The sequence below is a fragment of the Tachypleus tridentatus genome, chromosome 13 (assembly GCF_004210375.1).
Source record: "Tachypleus tridentatus isolate NWPU-2018 chromosome 13, ASM421037v1, whole genome shotgun sequence".
NCBI lineage: Eukaryota > Metazoa > Arthropoda > Merostomata > Xiphosura > Limulidae > Tachypleus > Tachypleus tridentatus.
The window spans coordinates 111,809,202-111,829,068 of NC_134837.1; the positions used below are offsets into that span (position 1 = coordinate 111,809,202).

At 33.4% G+C, this 19,867-nt stretch overlaps 2 protein-coding genes across 3 annotated transcripts in view; both read left to right on the forward strand.

Annotated features, from left to right (window-relative positions):
• The first annotated feature begins 6,460 nt into the window (after positions 1–6,460).
• Positions 6,461–19,867, forward strand: part of LOC143237577 (uncharacterized) — a 49,780-nt gene continuing 36,373 nt past the window's right edge. The window contains exons 1-3 of one of the 2 annotated variants that reach the window (XM_076476998.1): positions 6,461–6,877; positions 10,282–10,406; positions 11,717–12,360. The gene's annotated coding sequence lies outside the window, so the exon portion shown is untranslated. The remainder of the gene's footprint in view (positions 6,878–10,281; positions 10,407–11,716; positions 12,361–19,867) is intronic. The other variant, XM_076476999.1, reaches the window with a different exon arrangement.
• LOC143236243 (protein FAM200C-like) lies at positions 16,033–18,009 on the forward strand. The gene has a single exon (XM_076474521.1). The coding sequence runs from the start codon at positions 16,630–16,632 to the stop codon at positions 18,007–18,009; it is 1,380 nt and encodes a 459-aa protein (XP_076330636.1). The 5' UTR covers positions 16,033–16,629.

The window sequence follows — 19,867 nt, forward strand, 5'->3', positions numbered from 1 at the left end:
AAGTAATCATATACTTTAAACATCAACAAAAATGGGGAAAAATGATTAATAGTTTCACTGTTTGCATCTAAAAAAAGTTACTTGTTTTTCGACACACATTCCCTAGCAGCACAGTGGTATGTCTGCAGAATTTACAACGCTATAAAGCAGGTTTCGATACATGTAATGGTCAGAGCGCGTTGTGTAGTTTTGTGCTTAACAACAAAATTTCTCTACAATAGTCAATTACTAACTCAAAGTATTTATGAATAAAAATATATTTAATGTATCATTATTTTATGCCAATTACAACTACGACGTTCATTTAAGTTTTATTTGACTTTGTTTCGTTTGACTGTTGAAACCTGGATTCCATCGTTTTAATTCCACAGACATAACACTGGGTCACTAGGGGATTTGACTTTGTCCACTTAAATTATTGTTGTAATGCATTGTTCTATTATTAGAAATAGGTTTGAAGATAGCGTTATGGTTTTGTTTACCTTTAATCTTTCTGTCGTTTGGTTCTCATTTTCTAGGTATAAAACGTTATTGTTAATTGAAACAACGGAAAGGGTTGGAAGGGTCAAGTGATGTTTTTGTAAGTATATACAACAGTGAGTGGTTAGAATGGTCAAGTTATGTTGTACAAGTAAAGAATGGTCCAACAATTGACTTTACTACATTGTTAACAATTCTGTTAAAAGCTTCAATTTCCATTATAAATTAATTAATTGAACAATTGTGTTATTCTTTCATAGTATCGGAAGAAAGAAATTTTAATTCCAAAAGCATAAAAGATATATTAAGTTTCGGTATTTATAATAATTATATGTTTTTCAATAACCAGGAATTCAAACAAGTAATAGGAGTTTCATTGGACGCTAACTATTCTACTTGTATTGCAAACTTATATAGTTATTTTTATGAGAAAATGTTTATTGAACATTACCTAAATCCAGGCATTTTCGTTTAACTTACAGATATGATTTAATTAGTGCAAAAAATCCTGAGATAAATGATGTTATTAACACTATTTGTACAGTAGAATTAGAAATTGAAAATACGTCAGTATCTTACGAGGCACATTATTTAGATTTAGAAATCAAAATAATTGATAATTATATCAATCTAAAATATTTTAAGGAAAAATATTTTGCTTTTGAAATATATGGTTTACCCTTTTCAATAGTCGTGTACCCTATTCTTCTGTTATAAGCATTTTAACTTCACAATTAGAATGATTTTATAAAAATTCCATTTTATTATTAATGTTGAATTATTGATGCAAAAATTAATATTTAATGAATTAAATAAAGAAACTCTAAATAAAATTATTAAAAATATTATTTGATGAATATAAGAATGTGTTATATAAATATAAAGAAGTAAAGTTCAAGGAAATTTTACTGAAACTTTCTCATAAGTATTTTTCCGTCGCGCCAAACATGCTCGCCCTTTCAGCCGTGGAGGCGTTATAATGCGACGGTCAATTCCACTATTCGTTGGTAAAAGAGTAGCCCAATAGTTGGCTGTGGGTGGTGATGACTAGCTGCCTTCCCTCTAGTCTTACACTGCTAAATCAGGGACGGCTAGCACAGATAGCCCTCGAGTAGCTTTGTGCGAAATTCAAAACAAACAAACAATACAGTGGATGGTGGTTTAGAGTTATATTAGTTATTTTGAATAACTGGTTGGGTACCTTCACTCTAATATTACTTGTCTGCTAGGCTACTAATTAGTTCCTTACTTTCATAGTTGGGGCTGGAATGCCAATTTCAGGAGGTAAGTTTATCTTACTTACCCCCAAGTTGTGATATATTATTATTTTGATTTCTTCTTCTTTACTTTGGAGAGCAGTCACTTTCCCACAATTGTTTGCTCGTAGTAAAGGGTGATATAGATGTGGGACGTTATGGGCTTTAACACCCACATCTCGCTCTCCTAATTTCAATTGATTTTGATTATTTTATTGCTTTTGAATTTCTTCATGTGAGACTGGCGAGTGGAGGTTAAAACTGACAGTCAATGTTTCCAACCACAATGTGGTTTCTACGTCATCAGTCAGTGTTTTCAACCACAATGTGGGTTCTACGTCATCAGTTACCTTCAAAATTTAGAGTACAGTTTCTATATTACATTATAGCATGTATCCTAATTCAGTTAAACACTAGTCAAAATCTTCTTGTGGATCTAAATATGTTTCAAGAGCTTACTTTTCTCAATTTTTCTATGTACTCTAGTCCTCGGAACACTCTGATTCTGATGATTTCATTTCGTGAAACAAATCCTGCAGTTCTTTGAAGTAAGGTGGTCTCATCGATTTATATTTCTTAAATTTGTTGCAACGCCTATAATGTGAAGGTACCTTCTTCTTTTCAATTAATAGAGTTTCTGACACATATGGGTTAATTAGTTGATATTTGTGAGGCTGTGTTGGTATAAAATATTTTGTATGTGATCCTTCAAGACTCGTATACATGTTTGTTATTTTATTTGAGGCATTACTATTTTGGATGTCATTCTTATTGGTAAAAACATTCGCCTTTGTTTCTTTCTAAAAATGACAAGAATCAAGACAGGTTGATGTTAGTTATCATTATATAGAAATTACCTCTTGGAAAGTTATACAATGAAACTACCGATAACTGGGCTATATCAATTTAGTGGATATCAATTCAAATACGTTTTCGAACAAGACTTTTATTGAAATATCTAAATTTTGAGTAAACTAATTGACTCTATAAATTGATTTTTAATAAGCAAAAAGGGAAGGGAATGTTTATCTTATGCATATCGCAATATTTACAACTTTACTTCGGGGAAAAACTCTGTAGAAAGTATCATATTTCTCTAGTACTAAACAAAACAAAATGCAAATTAATACTAACAAGCGTTATTAGAAATTTGAGAATTTCAAAAATAATCAAACTAAAAAATAAATTGAAATAAAAAAATTATACTTTTGAGAATGATAAGTTGCGTGATATATATTTTAATTTAGTTGCTGCAATTATCGAGAATTTCACTCTACGTTGTTTTTGTTGTTGTTTTTTTTTATCAGAAAACTTCAAAACGGACTATCTGTGTCTACTCACCAAGAGCATTAATACAGACTTTTAGAGTTATAAGTATTCGGTCTTATTACTGGGCTCCACCAGATGTCCTTTATCTATGGGTGTCTTTGTATTTAAAATTCGAATATTTTAATATTTGTTTGGAAGCAGTTTAACATCGAGATGGCGCTGCGAAATTCATCATTATCGATTTGAACAAAAGCGCAAGAAGAATACAAACACGATAATAATGATGCTTCATAAAAAGTAAAATAAAATACATTTTTAACTCTATGTGGTGCGTAAATGAGTCCAGTGTTTTTAATTAGAAAGTTTCTAGCTAGCATGAATGTAAACTTGTTAGATAATTTCTGCTGTTTAAAGTTTTGGCATGACGAAAGGGGTGTTTGAACATCAGATAAGATACATCAAAGTTCTACAGTTATCCAAGCAAAGAAAATTTGGCTAATGCCGGTTTGTTAAACAGCAAAAGAAAATAAGCAAATATAAATGTCCCGGCATGGCCAGGTGGTTAAGGCGCTCGGCTCGTAATCCGAAGGTCGTGGGTTCGAATCCCCGTCACACCGAAAATGCTCGCCCTTTCAGCCATGGGAACATTATAATGTTCTTGTCAATCCCACTATTCGTTGGCAAAAGAATAATCCAAGAGTTGGCGAGGGGTGGTGATGACTAGCAGCCTTCCCTCTAGTCTTACACTACTAAATTAGGGACGGCTAGCACAGAAAGCCCTCGAGTAGCTTTGTGCGAAATTCAAAAAACAAACAAAACAATACTAAATTATCAAGTATAGTATATGAAGGATGGAAGTCCTCATATTATACATCATACGTATATATGTCTCTCTACTACTAAATGAAATTAGTACGACTCAACTTTACGAGGTAATGACTCATAAACAGAGTCATGCAGTACAAATCTATAGAACAAACATTTATTAAAGGTTTGGAGACGGCTTGAATGGTAATGAAGAAAATATTATTATATACTAGCGCAAGTATATTCCTGGACGGAATTTACGTAAATTCATAATTAATGAAAAGTTATCTAACGACATGAAGAATTGTCTCCCTTATATGTGACTAGATCAATGAAAACCATGAGATAAAATACTGATAAAACGCCTTCCTTTCCCCGTAGCGGGCTTAGAACCATAATTTGAAACAGCTTCTATCCAAGTGGAACCGTTTTAAAATGGCCATATTAGAAGCATCTTTCATATATCTTCCCCAATGTTAATACAGTAGAAAATATGTAATTTTTACAATTTTGTTGTTGTTCATACATTTCACTTTATACTTTCAGTACATAGATTAACAGCAATATCAGGTTATATTGTTGTTGCTAAGCGGCATGGCATAAAGTTGTTGTTGTATACCTATACCAAGTTAAGATTCATCCGTAACTGTGTCAATAGCGCAATAACTGTGAAAACACATGACTCATAAACAGAGTCAATAGAGTACAATAATTTCGAAAATGTTTTGAGATGGCTGCAATGATAAAGAAGAAACCTGTATTATATGTATATATCTACACACAACGTCTCGAGAAGCTAGTTATCAAGTATCCATTTAAACCGACTACAATTTCCTTCTAAAAATCGATACCGCACCATTAAATTGAAACGTTCTTATAAGGTGGAAGATTAGAGTGTAAAGTTTATAGCCTTAATACATTATATTTATAACGGTGTCTAAACTTCATGCAGAACACCAGCAAAAAATGTACAGAAAGTAAGTAAACATATGTGACTGAAGGTATATTACATTCTTGTTATGTTCGTCTATTTGTGCTCTACCCACCACGGCTATCGATAGCCGGTTTCTAGCATTGTAAGTCCCAGACACTCGGTATGAAATGTGATGACATTTCCCGTTATCACAATACTTACTTCAGGAAGATGAAAATTCCAAACTTTTTTTGCCCTCTTCTCTTTTACACTTTTACATTTTCTTCTCTCGTTTCTATTAATAGACTGATCTTCATATTTTTGTGCTATAAGTGAATATTTAATTTTTTTCTGCCATCTTTATTTGCATGGTCTTCTGTGTTCACTGATTTTACTGTTTTACATCCACAACAATTGCATTTCCAAATAATGACACTACAAAAGAAAAGCGCTAATAAATAACATAGATGATTTAATTTGACTCTTATTTGTACATCAGTGTTATGTTAATTAAAAATGGAATGTAATTATAATCTAGAAATAATAATATTTAACAACGACAGCCACAGGGACGTTCTCTCCCAGTGGAACGTCAGTAAGTATATGAGCATATAACAATAAAATAGGTGGTTTCAGAATAAAATGTTATAGCTTAAGAGGGATAATTTAATAATTATTATGCTCGCTAATAAATTTCAATTTTAAGATCATATTGAAATAAACTGGAAATCATTAATTAGTTAAAGAACTTTTTTGAATGAAAATGCCTTTTATATTTATCTCAAGTGTTTTCCAAGTACTCGAATTGTAATAGTTTAGGTTACCCATATTTTACACGTTTCAATTTCAAGTATTTCTACTGACACACACAGTACCTTATGGTATTTACATATAAAAAACAGGTTGAACAATAACATACTTACAAGGAATGTTTTTCATCAGAACAACTTGTAGTATTGTAAAAAGTGATCCACAATTTAAGCTTTAAGTGAATCTTCACACTTAAAATACACTTTATTGTAAACTAATGATGCTAATTTCCCTTATATATTTCTTATTAATGCAAGCGTTTGTAACCTTTTGATTATTTATCATTCTAGTTAAAAGAAAGTAACTAATATTTCTCAGCCCCTTTAAATTCATTATTAAGTATATACACACATGGTTCAACTATTAATAACATAGAAATTATATTAAGATCTATTCAACAAAACATAAAAAAATACTGTTTTGTTCTTGCCTTAAAGAAATTAACAAAAGTGGTATTCCTACTGCAGCAGTTATCAATGGAATCGGATGTTCTAACATGGATGGTGCTGAAATGGAAAAAACAAGTTAAGAAAGTTAGTTAAGTGCAATTTGTTTTTGTTATATGATAATATTGGAGGAGGCTACGTTTCATTTGGTATACTTACAGTGAAAATAACAAGATAACCACAGCGTTCTGAGTTACTGGAATCGAAGAAGTTCCTCTCTTTATTCAAACACGTATAAGTTTAATGCACATGGATAAAACAGTACGGGTAAAGAAGTGTAAAGTATCACTTCAGATTTACTTTCTTCCTTGATAATCCAAGTAAAGATATTTACTTATCATATCTTATGACAACCAAATACACTTACTGTGTTTTCATATCAAATCAGGATGATCATTTGATCCGTCACGTGACTGACCACCATTACATCATATATATATATATATTCCTAACAAGACAAAAGGCAAAAGTAACGAGTTATCAGACTTCCAAGGACGTATGATTGTCGACACTGACTTACTAGCAATTTGTAAACTGAATACTGTTTATATGTTTCACTATTCAAAGCAATCTGTAATTAGTGTCTGAATGAACTACAAATGAAAGAGAATATATTGGAAAACTCGGTAACAATTCAAAGGTAAAGTGTATGGACGGTCATTTTGTTGTAAACAAATCTAAAACTCTGCTCTAGTCAACCAGTTTTTCTAAAATAGTCAAGGTTTGAATAATACAACAATACTAGGAGGAAGAAAATACTTATGGCATACAATCACTGGTCCAGAAACTTACTTCAGACAACAGAAGAGCTCAAACTGTGAACAGTGAATTACTGGGAATGGCATACGTGGTTTGGTGAATCATGTTTTACCTAAGTTGCTATGAGTGGTGAAATGGTAAGAGATTTATTATTTAGAATAGAAAATAATGTCCACAATGTACTGGAATATTACAAGAAATCGGGTCTTCACACATTACTACATTTCTTACCTTCATTTATAAGGAATTGAAGAAATTTAATGGGAAGAAAGAACAGCACGTGTCAACACAAACATCGTCACAGTAATATTTTTCCATCACGACATTTTGTCACCAACCTTTCCACACATATTGTCTCACATTAAAGGTACGTTTTACGTAATCTTATATGTAGCATAACTTACTTTTCCTTGAAGAAGGAACGTATGTTTCTTCCTCCGTTCCTGGTTAACTTGGATCTAAGAAAAAAGCTTGAAATGTAAACAATGTTAACTTTGGCAATTAAAAATAAAATAATGGATGAAGTATATAATAACTAATTTACTGCTTAGTTTGTTCAAAACAGTTTTTCCTTTTTCGATTTATTTAAAAATTAAAATTCACAAATACTGATCACACATATAAACGCTTTAAAGGAAAGCACAACTTACAACACAGGCTATGTCTCAGTGTGAGTCCTTCAGGACATTGGTAGTTTTCACTAGGTTGTACGCATGCTAAAATAAAGTATAAGATGGTTCGTAGTTCAAGTATTGTTGACATAAGAAATAATATTTTGCACTGTTTGTTTGGAATTTAGCATAAAACTACATCATGGGCTATCTATGCTCTGCCCATCACGGATATCGAAATCCGGTTTCTAGCATTGGAAGCACGCAGACATGTTGCTGGGCCACTAGGGGAATTTTTGACCTGATATGACACTTCAGGCTCATAACAAATTATTAACTACTTTTCTTCGTGAAAGCTCATAAATTGGAAATCCTGTAAGGTGTAAACAATATCTGAAAAATATAGTTGATGGCTTATCTTGCTCTTTATCTATTGTATCGTAAGTCACAGGAGGTTTCAACTCAATGTATTTTCATAATTAATGATAAATAAGGATTTACAATGCTAAAGTTAATGGTTCGATTTCCCCTCAGTAGGTACAGTGGATATCCCTTTGTAGCTTTGCTATATGAAAAACGCAAATTTTGGTAATTAAAGACCCGGCATAGCCAGGTGTGTTAAGACATTCGACTCGTAATCTGAGGGTCGCAGGTTCGAATCCCCATCACACCAAACATGCTCGCCCTTTCAGCCGTGGGGGTGTTATGACGTGACGGTCAATCCCACTATTCGTTGATAAAAGAGTAGCCCAAGAGTCAGCTGTGGGTGGTGATGACTAGCTGCCTTCCCTCTAGTCTTACACTGCTAAATTAGGGATGGCTAGCGCAGATAGCCCTCGTGTAGTTTTGCGCGGAATTCAAAAACACTTTATAATGTTATAAATGTTACGGTAAATCCCACTATTCGTTGGTAAAAGAGTAGCCCAAGAGTTGGCGGTGGGTGGTGATAACTAGCTGCCTTCCCTCTAGTCTTACACTGCTAAATTAGGGACGGCTAGCACAGATAGCCCTCGAGTAGCTATGTGCGAAATTCAAAAACAAACAAACAAAAGTAAACCTTTTGTGTGTGTTCAATGGGTTATCTGCGCTTTAACCACCACAACTATTATACTAACTTTATTGTTCAAGCTTTCCTTTTTTCTTCAGCTGAATGGTTAAAACTAATAAAGGGAAATTTGAAAACGCTAAGAAAACACGTCATTGTTTCAAAACATTTAAAATATCTATAATTTAAAAAGCGAACTATTTGATAAACAAATGTAATAAACAAACAACTCCGGTAACACTCATGAGTTCATCTCGAAGGTTAAAGTTTAATTAATATTATATTTTAATTTCACCAAAATAATCCCAGTTCTGAACTTTATTAACATGTTATATCTTTAGTTGCCTTTTTTATTACCTGTTGATATTATGTCATGTTCGGTTTATTTACGGATGAAAAAATTAAGTTATTTCTGCCTTCGTCTACTACAGATTTGGTAATATTGAAATTTAGTTTAACATTTACTGTCCTTAAATTTTGAAAGTTAAGAAGTAGGTACAAACCTCCTGTATCCAACTTTTATGTAATGCTCAAATATATGTATATATAAACATAGACTGATATGAAATTTTATAAAGTACCTTTTCTTTTTATCCTTTAATACCATTCTGCCTGACGTCTATACCAAGTCAAATATATCCTTGTTTATTAGGTAAAGAAGTAAAACCACTTTTCTCAAACCATCTACGTCGTTAATTTGTCGAAACTGTTAATGCGTTCATGTGGCCTAATACATCAGGGAGTCTAGGAGGTCACGTGTGTCATGGTTTCACAAACTGTTACCAGACGGCAATATCAGTAGGAGTAATTCGTGATGACGAGTAACCCACTTGAAGTAAAAATGTATCTCAGGACGGCTGGTGTGAGAATTAATACTTTTACTAATAAAACAGAGAACAACGTTTCGACCTTCTTAGGTCATCTTTAGATTAACAAAGATACAATATCAGTTGGAGTTGTTTTACTAGGAGCGTTTTTATAGGGGGCGTGTCAGTGACAAGCGTCTCAAAGACCCAAATCACACTTTTCTCTTACAATTCACAGGTGATGTTGCAGTCTGGAAGAGTGCCGAAAAACCAATAACAGCAACAAATAGCCACTACTAAACAATATAGAATTTTAACTGCAGTAAGTGAAGAATTAAAATAAATGCGCACAAAATACAAGTCATATTATTTACAAAATCGTACAAAAAGAAAACAAATTAATATTACAGTTATATCGAGATGTGACTCTCTTACAGGTAAAAATATCAGAAAAATTCATCGGGGTTACTTTGATTCAAAATTAAACTGGATACCACACATTAATAACATAAAAACCAGAATTTGGCGAGTTACCTTCGGAATTTGGATGATAAAAAGAAGATTCAATAGTAAACATATTAAAACTTTACAGAACATACATAACACCAGTCATAGAATATGTTTGTGTAGCATGGATAAATGTATCAAAAACACACATCAACAAACTACAGCAAATACAACATTGTATTTTAACGAAAGCATATACAGTCCCACGATCATCAAACTTGGTGTTTCTACACAACTATTCAAACATGCCAATTCTTTTAAACAGATTCCCGGATAACTCGCTTCAATATTATAAGACAAATATTAATTAATACAAATGAACTGGTGAGCATGCTGGAGTTACTTAATACGTGATGGACCTAGCCCTGAGTACCTCTCCCCTCCGAACGCCATAAATAAAAAAGTTAAAAGTCGAAACAGTGCTAGACTAACTGAGTCATAGATACAAACGTAGCTCTATTTTAAAAGTTTTGCATGTAAAATTAGGATTATGCATTTGTGTGTATAAGACTGCTTAGTGGAACTGTATTGTGAACACAGACTAATAGTGCTAAGTATAGTGTTTTGTTCAGTTGGAAAGATGCTGCAGTGGAAAGAGAAACATTTTCTTCAACAAACGTGGAGAAATATCACTAACAGTGTCAAGATAAATTTGGTGAAAAGAAACGAGTCTGGAGACAAGTAACTACCTTCTCTGGTAAGTTATCTATTTTGTCCAATAGTAACAAGTATCGAAACAGATCATTACATGTAATAAACAGTAAACTAATTTGTTCTGAATGAAGTATTCTAACAAATCACTACCTTCAATGGTAAGCCAACTGGACAGGGGTCAGTATTTAAAGCAGTAACTTAAATATTTGTTTCAGTATGAATGAGAATGAAAACGATTACTGCTTGCTGTGGTATATGAAATATTTTGTTCATACAAGAAGAATCTCGAGACAGATCATTATTTTCAGTTGTAAGTCAACTATTTTGTTCAGTAGCAAAACTGGAGAGAAATCACTTCCTGCCATGGTAAGTCAACTGTTTTGTTATGTTGGAACAATATTGAAGACAGATCATTATTTGCACTGGTAAGTAAAATATTTTTTTTCAGTGGGAAGAAAACCAGAGAAAGATCAATACTTGCAATGGTAAGTAAAATATTTTCTTCGAGATAAAGTTCAATAATTCTGTGCAGAAGAAATGAGTCTTGAGACACATCATTAGCTTCATTGATAAATTAACTATTTTGTTCAGTGGGAACGACAGTGGAGATAGATTACTACCTGCAGCAGTAAGTCAGCTATTTTATTCAAAAGGAACACATCTGGAGTCAATTCACTATCTGCAGAGGTAAATCAACAATGTTGTTCAGAAGTAACAAGTCTGTTGAAAGATCACTATTTCCAGTAGTAAATCTTCTGTTTTGTTCAGTAGGAAAAAACCTAGAGACAGATCACAACTTGCAGTGGTAAGTAAACTTTGTCATTCATTGCCAAAGATACTGCAGATAGATCACTTATTTAATGGGAAGTGAAATATTCTCTTCTTTAGGAAGGAATGCAGAGAGAGATCACTACCTGTTGTGATAAGTTAACAATTTTGTTCACTAGGAATGAACCTAGATACTGATCATTACTTTAAGTGGCAAGTCAATTATTTTGTTCAGTAGCAACGAGTCACATTAATTTCAGTTGAAAGTCAGTCATTTTGTGCATTACCAAGAATGCTGGAAATAGATTATTACTTACAGTAGAGTGTCAATAGTTTTGTTGAGAAGAAACGAGCCTAGAGACAGATGTCTATCTAGAGTGGTAAGTAAACTATTTGTGAAGAAGCAACGAGATTGGAGATAGATCATTACTTGAAGTGGAAATTCAACTACTTTGTTCAAAAGTAACAGTGGTGGAGATAGATAACTTCCTGCAGCAATAGGTCAGTTATTTTGGTTTAGAAGTAACGAGTCTAAAGAAAAATCATTACCTGCAGTGTTAAGTCAACTAGTTTATTTTTTTTCAGAAGGAACAAACCTGGAGATAAATCCCTACCTGCAGTACTAAGTCAACTAGTTTTTCAGAAGTAATGGAACTGTAAAAAAATAAATAACAAGTCTGGAGGTAGATCATCACTTCAAGTGGAAATACAACTATTATGTTTAGAAAGAATAGTTTTGAGAATGATCGGTAGTTCCAATGGAAAATAAACTATTTTGTTCAGAAGAAATTTTGTTTGTTTGTTTTGGAATTTCGCACAAAGCTACTCGAGGGCTATCTGTGCTAGCCGTCCCTAATTTAGCAGTGTAAGACTAGAGGGAAGGCAGCTAGTCATCACCACCCACCACCAACTCTTGGGCTACTCTTTTACCAACGAATAGTGGGATTGACCGTCACATTATAACGCCCCCACGGCTGGGAGGGCGAGCATGTTTTGGCAAGATCTGGGGTGCGAACCCGTGACCCTCAGATTACGAAGCGCACGCCTTAACGTGCTAGGCCATGCCAGGCCACAGAAGAAATAAGTCTGGAGAGAAATCACCACCTCCTACAGTAAATCAACTGATTTGCTAAGATAGAATAATTTTAAAGACAGGTTACTATTTTCAATGGCAAATACATAATTTCTTCAGCAGAAACAAATCCAAAGAAAGCTCAGTACTGGAAATGGTAAGCCAACTATTTATATCATTGAAACAAGACTGGAGACAGATCACTACCTTCAGTGGAAAATCAAGTATATGGTTGAGTGTGTGTGTTTGTATTTTTCGTACAGCAAAGCTATCTGCTGAGCCCACCGAGGGGAATCGAACTGCTGATTTTAGTGTTGTAAATCCGTAGACTTATCACTGTACTCGCGGGATGAGCATGTGGTTGAGAACGAGAAGTCTTGAATCACTACCTGCAGTGTTAAATGAACAATTTTCTAGAGACAAATCACTACTTGCTTTAGTAAGTGAACTATTTTGTTGTGTAAAAAAAGTCATTAGACTGTTTGCTACAAGAAGTGGTAGGTGAAAGTTTTTGTTCTCTATGAATCTTAGAGTGAAAAAGATAATGACCTGTTGTGGTATATGAAACATTTTGTTCAGAATGGAAGAGTCCAGGGAGAAATCACTATTTTCAGAGGTAAATCAACTATTTTGTTTAGTAGCAACAACTCTGGAGAGATCACTTCCTGCTAAAGTAAGTCAGCTGTTTTGCTTAGTTGGAATAATTCTAGGGACTGATTGCTATTTCCCGTGGTATATGAAATGTTTTATTCAGTGTAATGAATCTAAAGAAAGCTCAGTACTTGCAGTAGTAAGATAAATAGATTGTTTACCAGCTACATATGTGAGATATTTCACTACCTACAGTTGTAAATCAACTGTTCTGTTCAAAAGTAATGAAACTGGAGAAGAATAAATAACTAGTCTGGATATAGATCACCATTTTGAGTGGAAATTTAACTATTTTATTCAGAAGGGAGGAATCTTGAGAAAGATCATTAGTTACAATGGTTAATCAACTATTTTGTTCAGTATCATCTTCAGTGGGTATAATCATAACCTGCAGCAATAAGTCAACTACTTTGTTCAAAAGGAACACATAATTTTATGTTTTTTGAAATTCCCCAAAAAATATTTTTTCAGGTTCTTCGTTTTCTTTGTACTTGTATTTTATAGCTTTCATAATTTAAAGAACTTAACATAAGCATGAAAATTCATGACCAAATAGAACACATTTTCACTCTTTCTTACACGTTATTATTACCATCGCTAGATGACGTGAGTTTTGGATTTTTGTGCAAAGCTAAATGAGTGCTATCCGTGCTAGCCGTCCCTAATTTAGCAGTGTCAGACTAGAGAGAAGGCAGCTATCCATCTCCACCCACTGCCAACTCTTGGGCTACTCTTTTACCAACGAATAGTGGGATTGTCTGTCACTGTATAACTCCCCCCACTGCTGTAAGGGTGAATATGTTTGGTAGGACCCTCAGATTACAACTCGAGTGTCTTAATTACCTGGCTGTGCTGGACCTAGATGGCATGTAATTAATATAAAGAAAGTTTTTCTTGTCAGAATTTACTTTGCACACTATAAATATATAGGTTTAGCACCACAGAATTTTCCTATTACAAGTATGTGTGTCTTGAAAAGATATAAGTTACCTCAGTATTATTTTAGAAAAAAGGTATAAAAAGAAATACAGTTCTTCTATAATTAAACTGAAGACCGTTGACAAAACAAAACACAAATATTTTGTTTAGAAAGCTTAATAAATAACTTCATAACAATTTTTTTTGTACATCTATTATCAAAATTTAAAAGTATAAAAACTCTCAAAAGCTCTCAAGATAGTTAGTTTTCAAGACCAATGATGGCAGTAAATGCTATCGTCCTTTATGTTATTTAAGTAAATAGAAGAAGGTAGTGATTCTCTGATTTCTTAAATAATTTTTCATTTCATAGGTAGAAATAAAATATATATTTTATTTCAACTGTATGGAATCTAAATAACAGGAACTATGCATATTATTTGCAATGATATTTAAATATTATTTAAAATACTTTATAAATAACTTTTTCAGACCTTAATTGAACACTGTTATTTTGTATTTATTTTAAATAGACTTAAATGCTAACTTAATATGCATATGATAGAGTGTAATATTAAGATCTTATAACTCCCTGGTATTATTTGGCGTTTATTTCAAATAGACTTAAGCCGGCATGGTCAGGTGGGTTAAGGTCTTTGACTCATAATGTGAGGGTGAAACCCACTATTCGTTGGTAAGAGTAGAGCAAGAGTTGGCAGTGGGTGGTGATGACTAGCTGCCTTTCTCCTAATCTTATACTGCTAAATTAAAGACAGCTAGTACAGATAACCTTCGAGTAGCTTTGCGCGAAATTCAAAAACAAACAAGCGATCAAACAGACATCTATATTCAATATACTTTTTAAAAATACAACTACTTATCCCTGATCCTGACCTATAAATTTTTCGTTATAATATGTGAACAAAATTATAATTTTTTTGTAATAACCTGTTAATAAAGCAAGTTTCATTCATAATTAGTTTTAAGTTGCAATGTACAGTAATTTAGTTTGCAATGTTATATGTTTGTGAAGAAGTTAAATTTAAAGCTGTATTACATTCCAAGGAATTAGTAAACCAACTAATTATCTGTGAAGATAATTGTCTTGATTTAAAAATTTGTATTTTATTTAGCATGGATTTGTAACTTGTATTAAAAGCTTATACCTTTTGTGAAATTTCATATTCAACAGTTTGTAGCCCAATTTCTAGCATTATGTCTTCATAAGCCATATCTCTCAAACTTTTCAACACTAGCTTTAGAAGTTTGTGCCTTCATATTTTTTACTGAAGTGTAATTAAAAGTTAACAACAGTAACAGAACTGTTTCTGCTTATATTTGGTACAAATGATGTACTTGGTACTTATTTAATGAAAGTAAAGTTAAATAAAAGTTTAATCACAGCTCCATTAGTATACCTAAAAGTAATTGAGTACAAACTTTGAGAACTACTGTAGGTAATAACTGAAATGCATCATTTTGAAATTTACTTGTGCATATATTATTCTCATGACTTCATTATGTAATTATTCTGTTCTTCCTCACTTTTTTCTTGTTCTTTTTAATTTTGGTATGGTGAAATTTATCTATATATTGAATCATCAACAGAAAACTTTCTAGGCACAAAAAAAAACACTTCAAGAAACAAATACAGCAATTCTGTAGACATTTTTTTCAGAGATGCAGTTGGACACCAGTTTTTTTACACAAAACATCTTTTCATTTTTAACACTTTAATTTGTTATCCCATTTTTTCATATCACTATGGCTGATTTTATCTAGAATCAAGTTAAGCTTATGAACAGAGACTGTATGAGCAATATTAAAAGACATTTATGTTTTAAAAAATGATAGCTTTCTAAAGAGTTAGGACAATTGCAATAATTATTTTTATTATTAAGTTCTTTATTATTTGATTTAAACTGTAGTGGCAGATATTTTTATATATATGTTAAACATTTCTTTTTCACCATAAGTGAAATTGAAAGAAAAATTGTTACATGCAGGCCTAATGCATTTTTAATTGGCCATATCCTCTATTATAATGAGCAATTTTGCTAGTTACACAAAATATATATTTTATTGGTTGATTCAAAAGGTTCTTAAAGCCATTGTATACAGTACAGAATTTGCTACCATAAAATCACTAACCTAAATTACAGAGTTCCACCTATAATCACTCGGCTGTGTTGCAGAGGTTCATCTATTACAGGGGTTCTTAACCAGGGGGTGCCCGCACCCCTAGGGGGTGCGAAGATGATTCCCAAGGGGTGCGAGGATGCCCATGAATAATTAAAGCAAATCTATATTTTTACATAAGAGTATGCTTTATATTTCTCCTAAGAAGAAACATTTTTGCTTCAGCAGTGTTCCGAGATAAGGTTAAACCTAAACCTGATTTCCTAATGAAGTGGTAAAGTTGCATCAGATTCCAATACAGGGTAAACAAACGGGTATGTCATTTGGATAGACGAGGAAGGGACGCGTACAGGACACGTGCGCAACACGGAGAGAGAGGGAGGTTATCATCACGTCTCAGTCCACACCACCCATCCGTGCCATCAACACGTGAGTTATGGTCTCCCTGTTTCAATGTTGTTGTTTTTTCTGATGCATAACAGCAGGGTGGAAGATTGGTTATGTATTATTTCAGATTTTGCTTTCTACACATTTATTTAAATGAGCGATGGGTTGTTTACATAACATACATCATCACTGTAGCAGTGTAGCCGTTACAATATTTTCATAGAATGTATTGTCATGCCTACAAATCTACTGATTAAACCAGGTATTTCAGTCTCTCCATCACATATTTTAGAGATAATTCATAAAAAAAAAAGAAAACACCTACACATGAATGTGTTTCTTTTCCAGATTTGTCTGCAGTATGTCGAAGAAACGAAAGTGGAATGACGAATATGTCAAGTTTGGTTTCACCTGTACTACAGAGAAGGATGGGACACAACGTCCACAGTGTATCCTGTGCAGCACACTCTTCTCCAATGCGAACTTGAAGCCATCAAAGCTTGATGAACATTTCATGAACAAACATGGTGGCAGGGATGCAGGAAATGACATTGTGACATTAAGGGTCAAAAGAGCTAGGTTTGATCAGGTTGGAACATTGCCGACTTATGGATTTTCGCCAACAGAGAGACCTTTACTGCGTGCTTCTTATGAAGTTGCATACCAGATTGCTAAATCAAAGAAACCCCATACAATTGGTGAGGAACTGATCAAGCCATGTGCCCTTGAAATGGCAAAGATTGTTCTCGGCAAGGAAGCTGAGAAGAAACTCCAACAAGTGTCTTTGTCAAATGATGTAATCCATAACCGAATCATCGACATGAGTGTTGACATCCTGGAACAAGTTGTAGCTGACATCAAGGCTAGTCCAGTTAAGATTAGCCTACAAGTGGATGAATCAACAGATGTATCCAACTGTTGTCAGCTATTGGCAGTAGTTCGTTACGTGAAGGAGAAAAAAGTGGAAGAAAGTTTCCTTTTCTGTCAGTCCTTAAAAACAACTGCACAAGCTATAGACGTGCTTAATAAAATACAAGAATTTTTCTCAAGAAACGAACTTCACGTTGACAAAATTGGTTCAATATGTACAGATGGTGCACCAGCAATGTTGGGCAATCGTTCTGGGTTTGCTGCATTAATGAGGAAAGAAGTTCCTAATCTGAAAATCACTCACTGCTTTCTTCATCGTCACTCTCTTGCAGCAAAGACATTGCCCCCAGATCTCAAGAAAACTCTGGATATTTGTGTCAAGGTTGTAAACTTTATTCGCAGCCGAGCTTTGAATCATCGATTGTTTCAGTCACTTTGTGAGGAAATGGGTCAGGAACACACTGTTCTTTTGTACCACACTGAAGTGAGGTGGTTGTCACGTGGTCGTGTGCTGTTTCGTGTGTTTGAACTGAGAGGAGAAATTCATCAGTTTCTCCGTGAAAGGGTACAAGAACTGGCTATATATTTCAAAGAACCTAGTTTTGTTCAGATGCTTGCCTATTTGGCTGATGTGTTTTTAGCTCTCAATGAACTCAATCTTTCTCTGCAAGGAAGGGGACTCAACATTGTGACTGCAAGCGCGAAATTGGCTGCATTCAAAGAAAAACTTGTCTTGTGGATAAAGCGTGTGAAGATGGGGAATTTGGCAAATTTCCCTGCCTGGAAGAGACAGTCACAGAAAATTCTACCCTGCATCCAGACTTTGTTGCAAAGTTGTTGAACATATGCAGATGCTGCGTACTTCATTTGAGGGTTACTTCTCGTGTGGAGAGCTGCAAACCTATGACAACTGGATCCTGAATAATTTCATGCAGAATTTGGAAGATGTCAGCGGCATTAAGGAATATCTCATCGACCTTAGACACAATCGTGAAATCCAAATGGAGTTCACCAATAGTCAGCTGGAACACTTCTGGGCTTCTCAGCTGGAAGCATACCCTGCATTAGCGAAGAAAGCTCTTGAAGTGCTGGTACCATTTGCAACTACTTACTTGTGTGAACAAGGATTTTCTTGTCTACTTCACATCCAAACAAAATGCAGAAATCGGCTGAATTCTGAACATGACGTGCGAGTGGCACTCAGTACAAAGACGCCAAGATTTGATGCCATCATAGAGAAAAAACAGCAGCAACGAAGTCATTAAGTTTACTGTGCATTACAGGCTAAATAAAAACATCATTAACAAAATTGAAATTAATTTTTCATTATGTACCCTGAATTTTTGTCTTGAAAAAAGGTATGCTGTATGTATGAAGATTAAAAAAAATTTTTGATTACATCAACTTTGTATTTTTAGCTTTTTTTATATTTAAGTTTCCAAGGGGTGCGAGAAATGATTACTGATTTGAAAGGGGTGCAAACACTGAAAAAGGTTAAGAACCACTGATCTATTATTACAAATTCATTTTTCACGCAATCTCCCATTTAAGTAGAACCGATTGTCATAAGTTTATCATTCAATAATTATTGTGGTTTATCGAAATTTAAAATTTTCCTACATTATCATGATAAATGAAATATCAAATATAACAACTGCAGGAAGCTCATGAAGCTCAGTGAATACGAAAATCTAAATAATAACTGTTATATCTGACTTATTCATTTGTTATTATCCACAAAGCTATTTGTGTTTCCGAACAAAGTTTTAAACTTCATAATACCTCAGACTTTCTGCTGAGCCACCAGGGGCTGATTCACTTCTAAGTATTGAAACAAGTAATGTTCCTAAATGCGTTCTAACAAGTAGTTTATAACATTAAATGAGCGACTAAGACTAAACTATTATCACCACAGATAACCTTAGCGTAACTACAAAAGAGTGACCCCCACATAGAAAGTAATTGGATCCTCTATTTTTATTTTCACATAATTATAGTTATGATTTTGGCTGATTGATATCGCTAACCTAATGAAGCGAACACCCTTTAGTTCAATGAAATTAAATTGTATCTTCGCACTTTCTGGAAAATTCTTAAAAAAAAAACCAGCAAACATTAATTATATATTTTTCTAAGTTCTCCCTATTTTGTTTAACTCTCTATAACAAAAATTAACTTCTATTAAATAGTATGAAAGTAATTAATGAAAAGTCCACATGTTTCAAATTTCACCTTCTCCACAAAATCAATTAAAGCACGGAAAGTGTTTAGTTTAATCAAAACTGAAATTCATAAAGTTTGAACATTCTTAATGGGTGCTGAAAATAATTCAGTTTTCAAAATTCGAAAAATAGTTAACTTTCGAAAATGAAAACATATTATTGGTAATCCATATATGGTAAACAAAATATAAACGTTTATGTTAACACCTTCAGACGAAGTTGTTTTTTGTTTTGTTTTGTTTGTTCTTTTTGCTTTGATATACCATGATTTCACGTACATAATTACATTGTACTGTCCGTTGGTTATTTCTTCAAAATTATGATGTTTGTTTTTTGAATTTCGCACAAAACTACACGGTTATTATTAATAGTAGTTACAAATGATGATTTACATACAAGAGTTTTACAGACTTATAAAGAATACTGAGTTTTATATCTGGTCTAGAACTGAATCATAGAGAACGAATCAACTCTTTG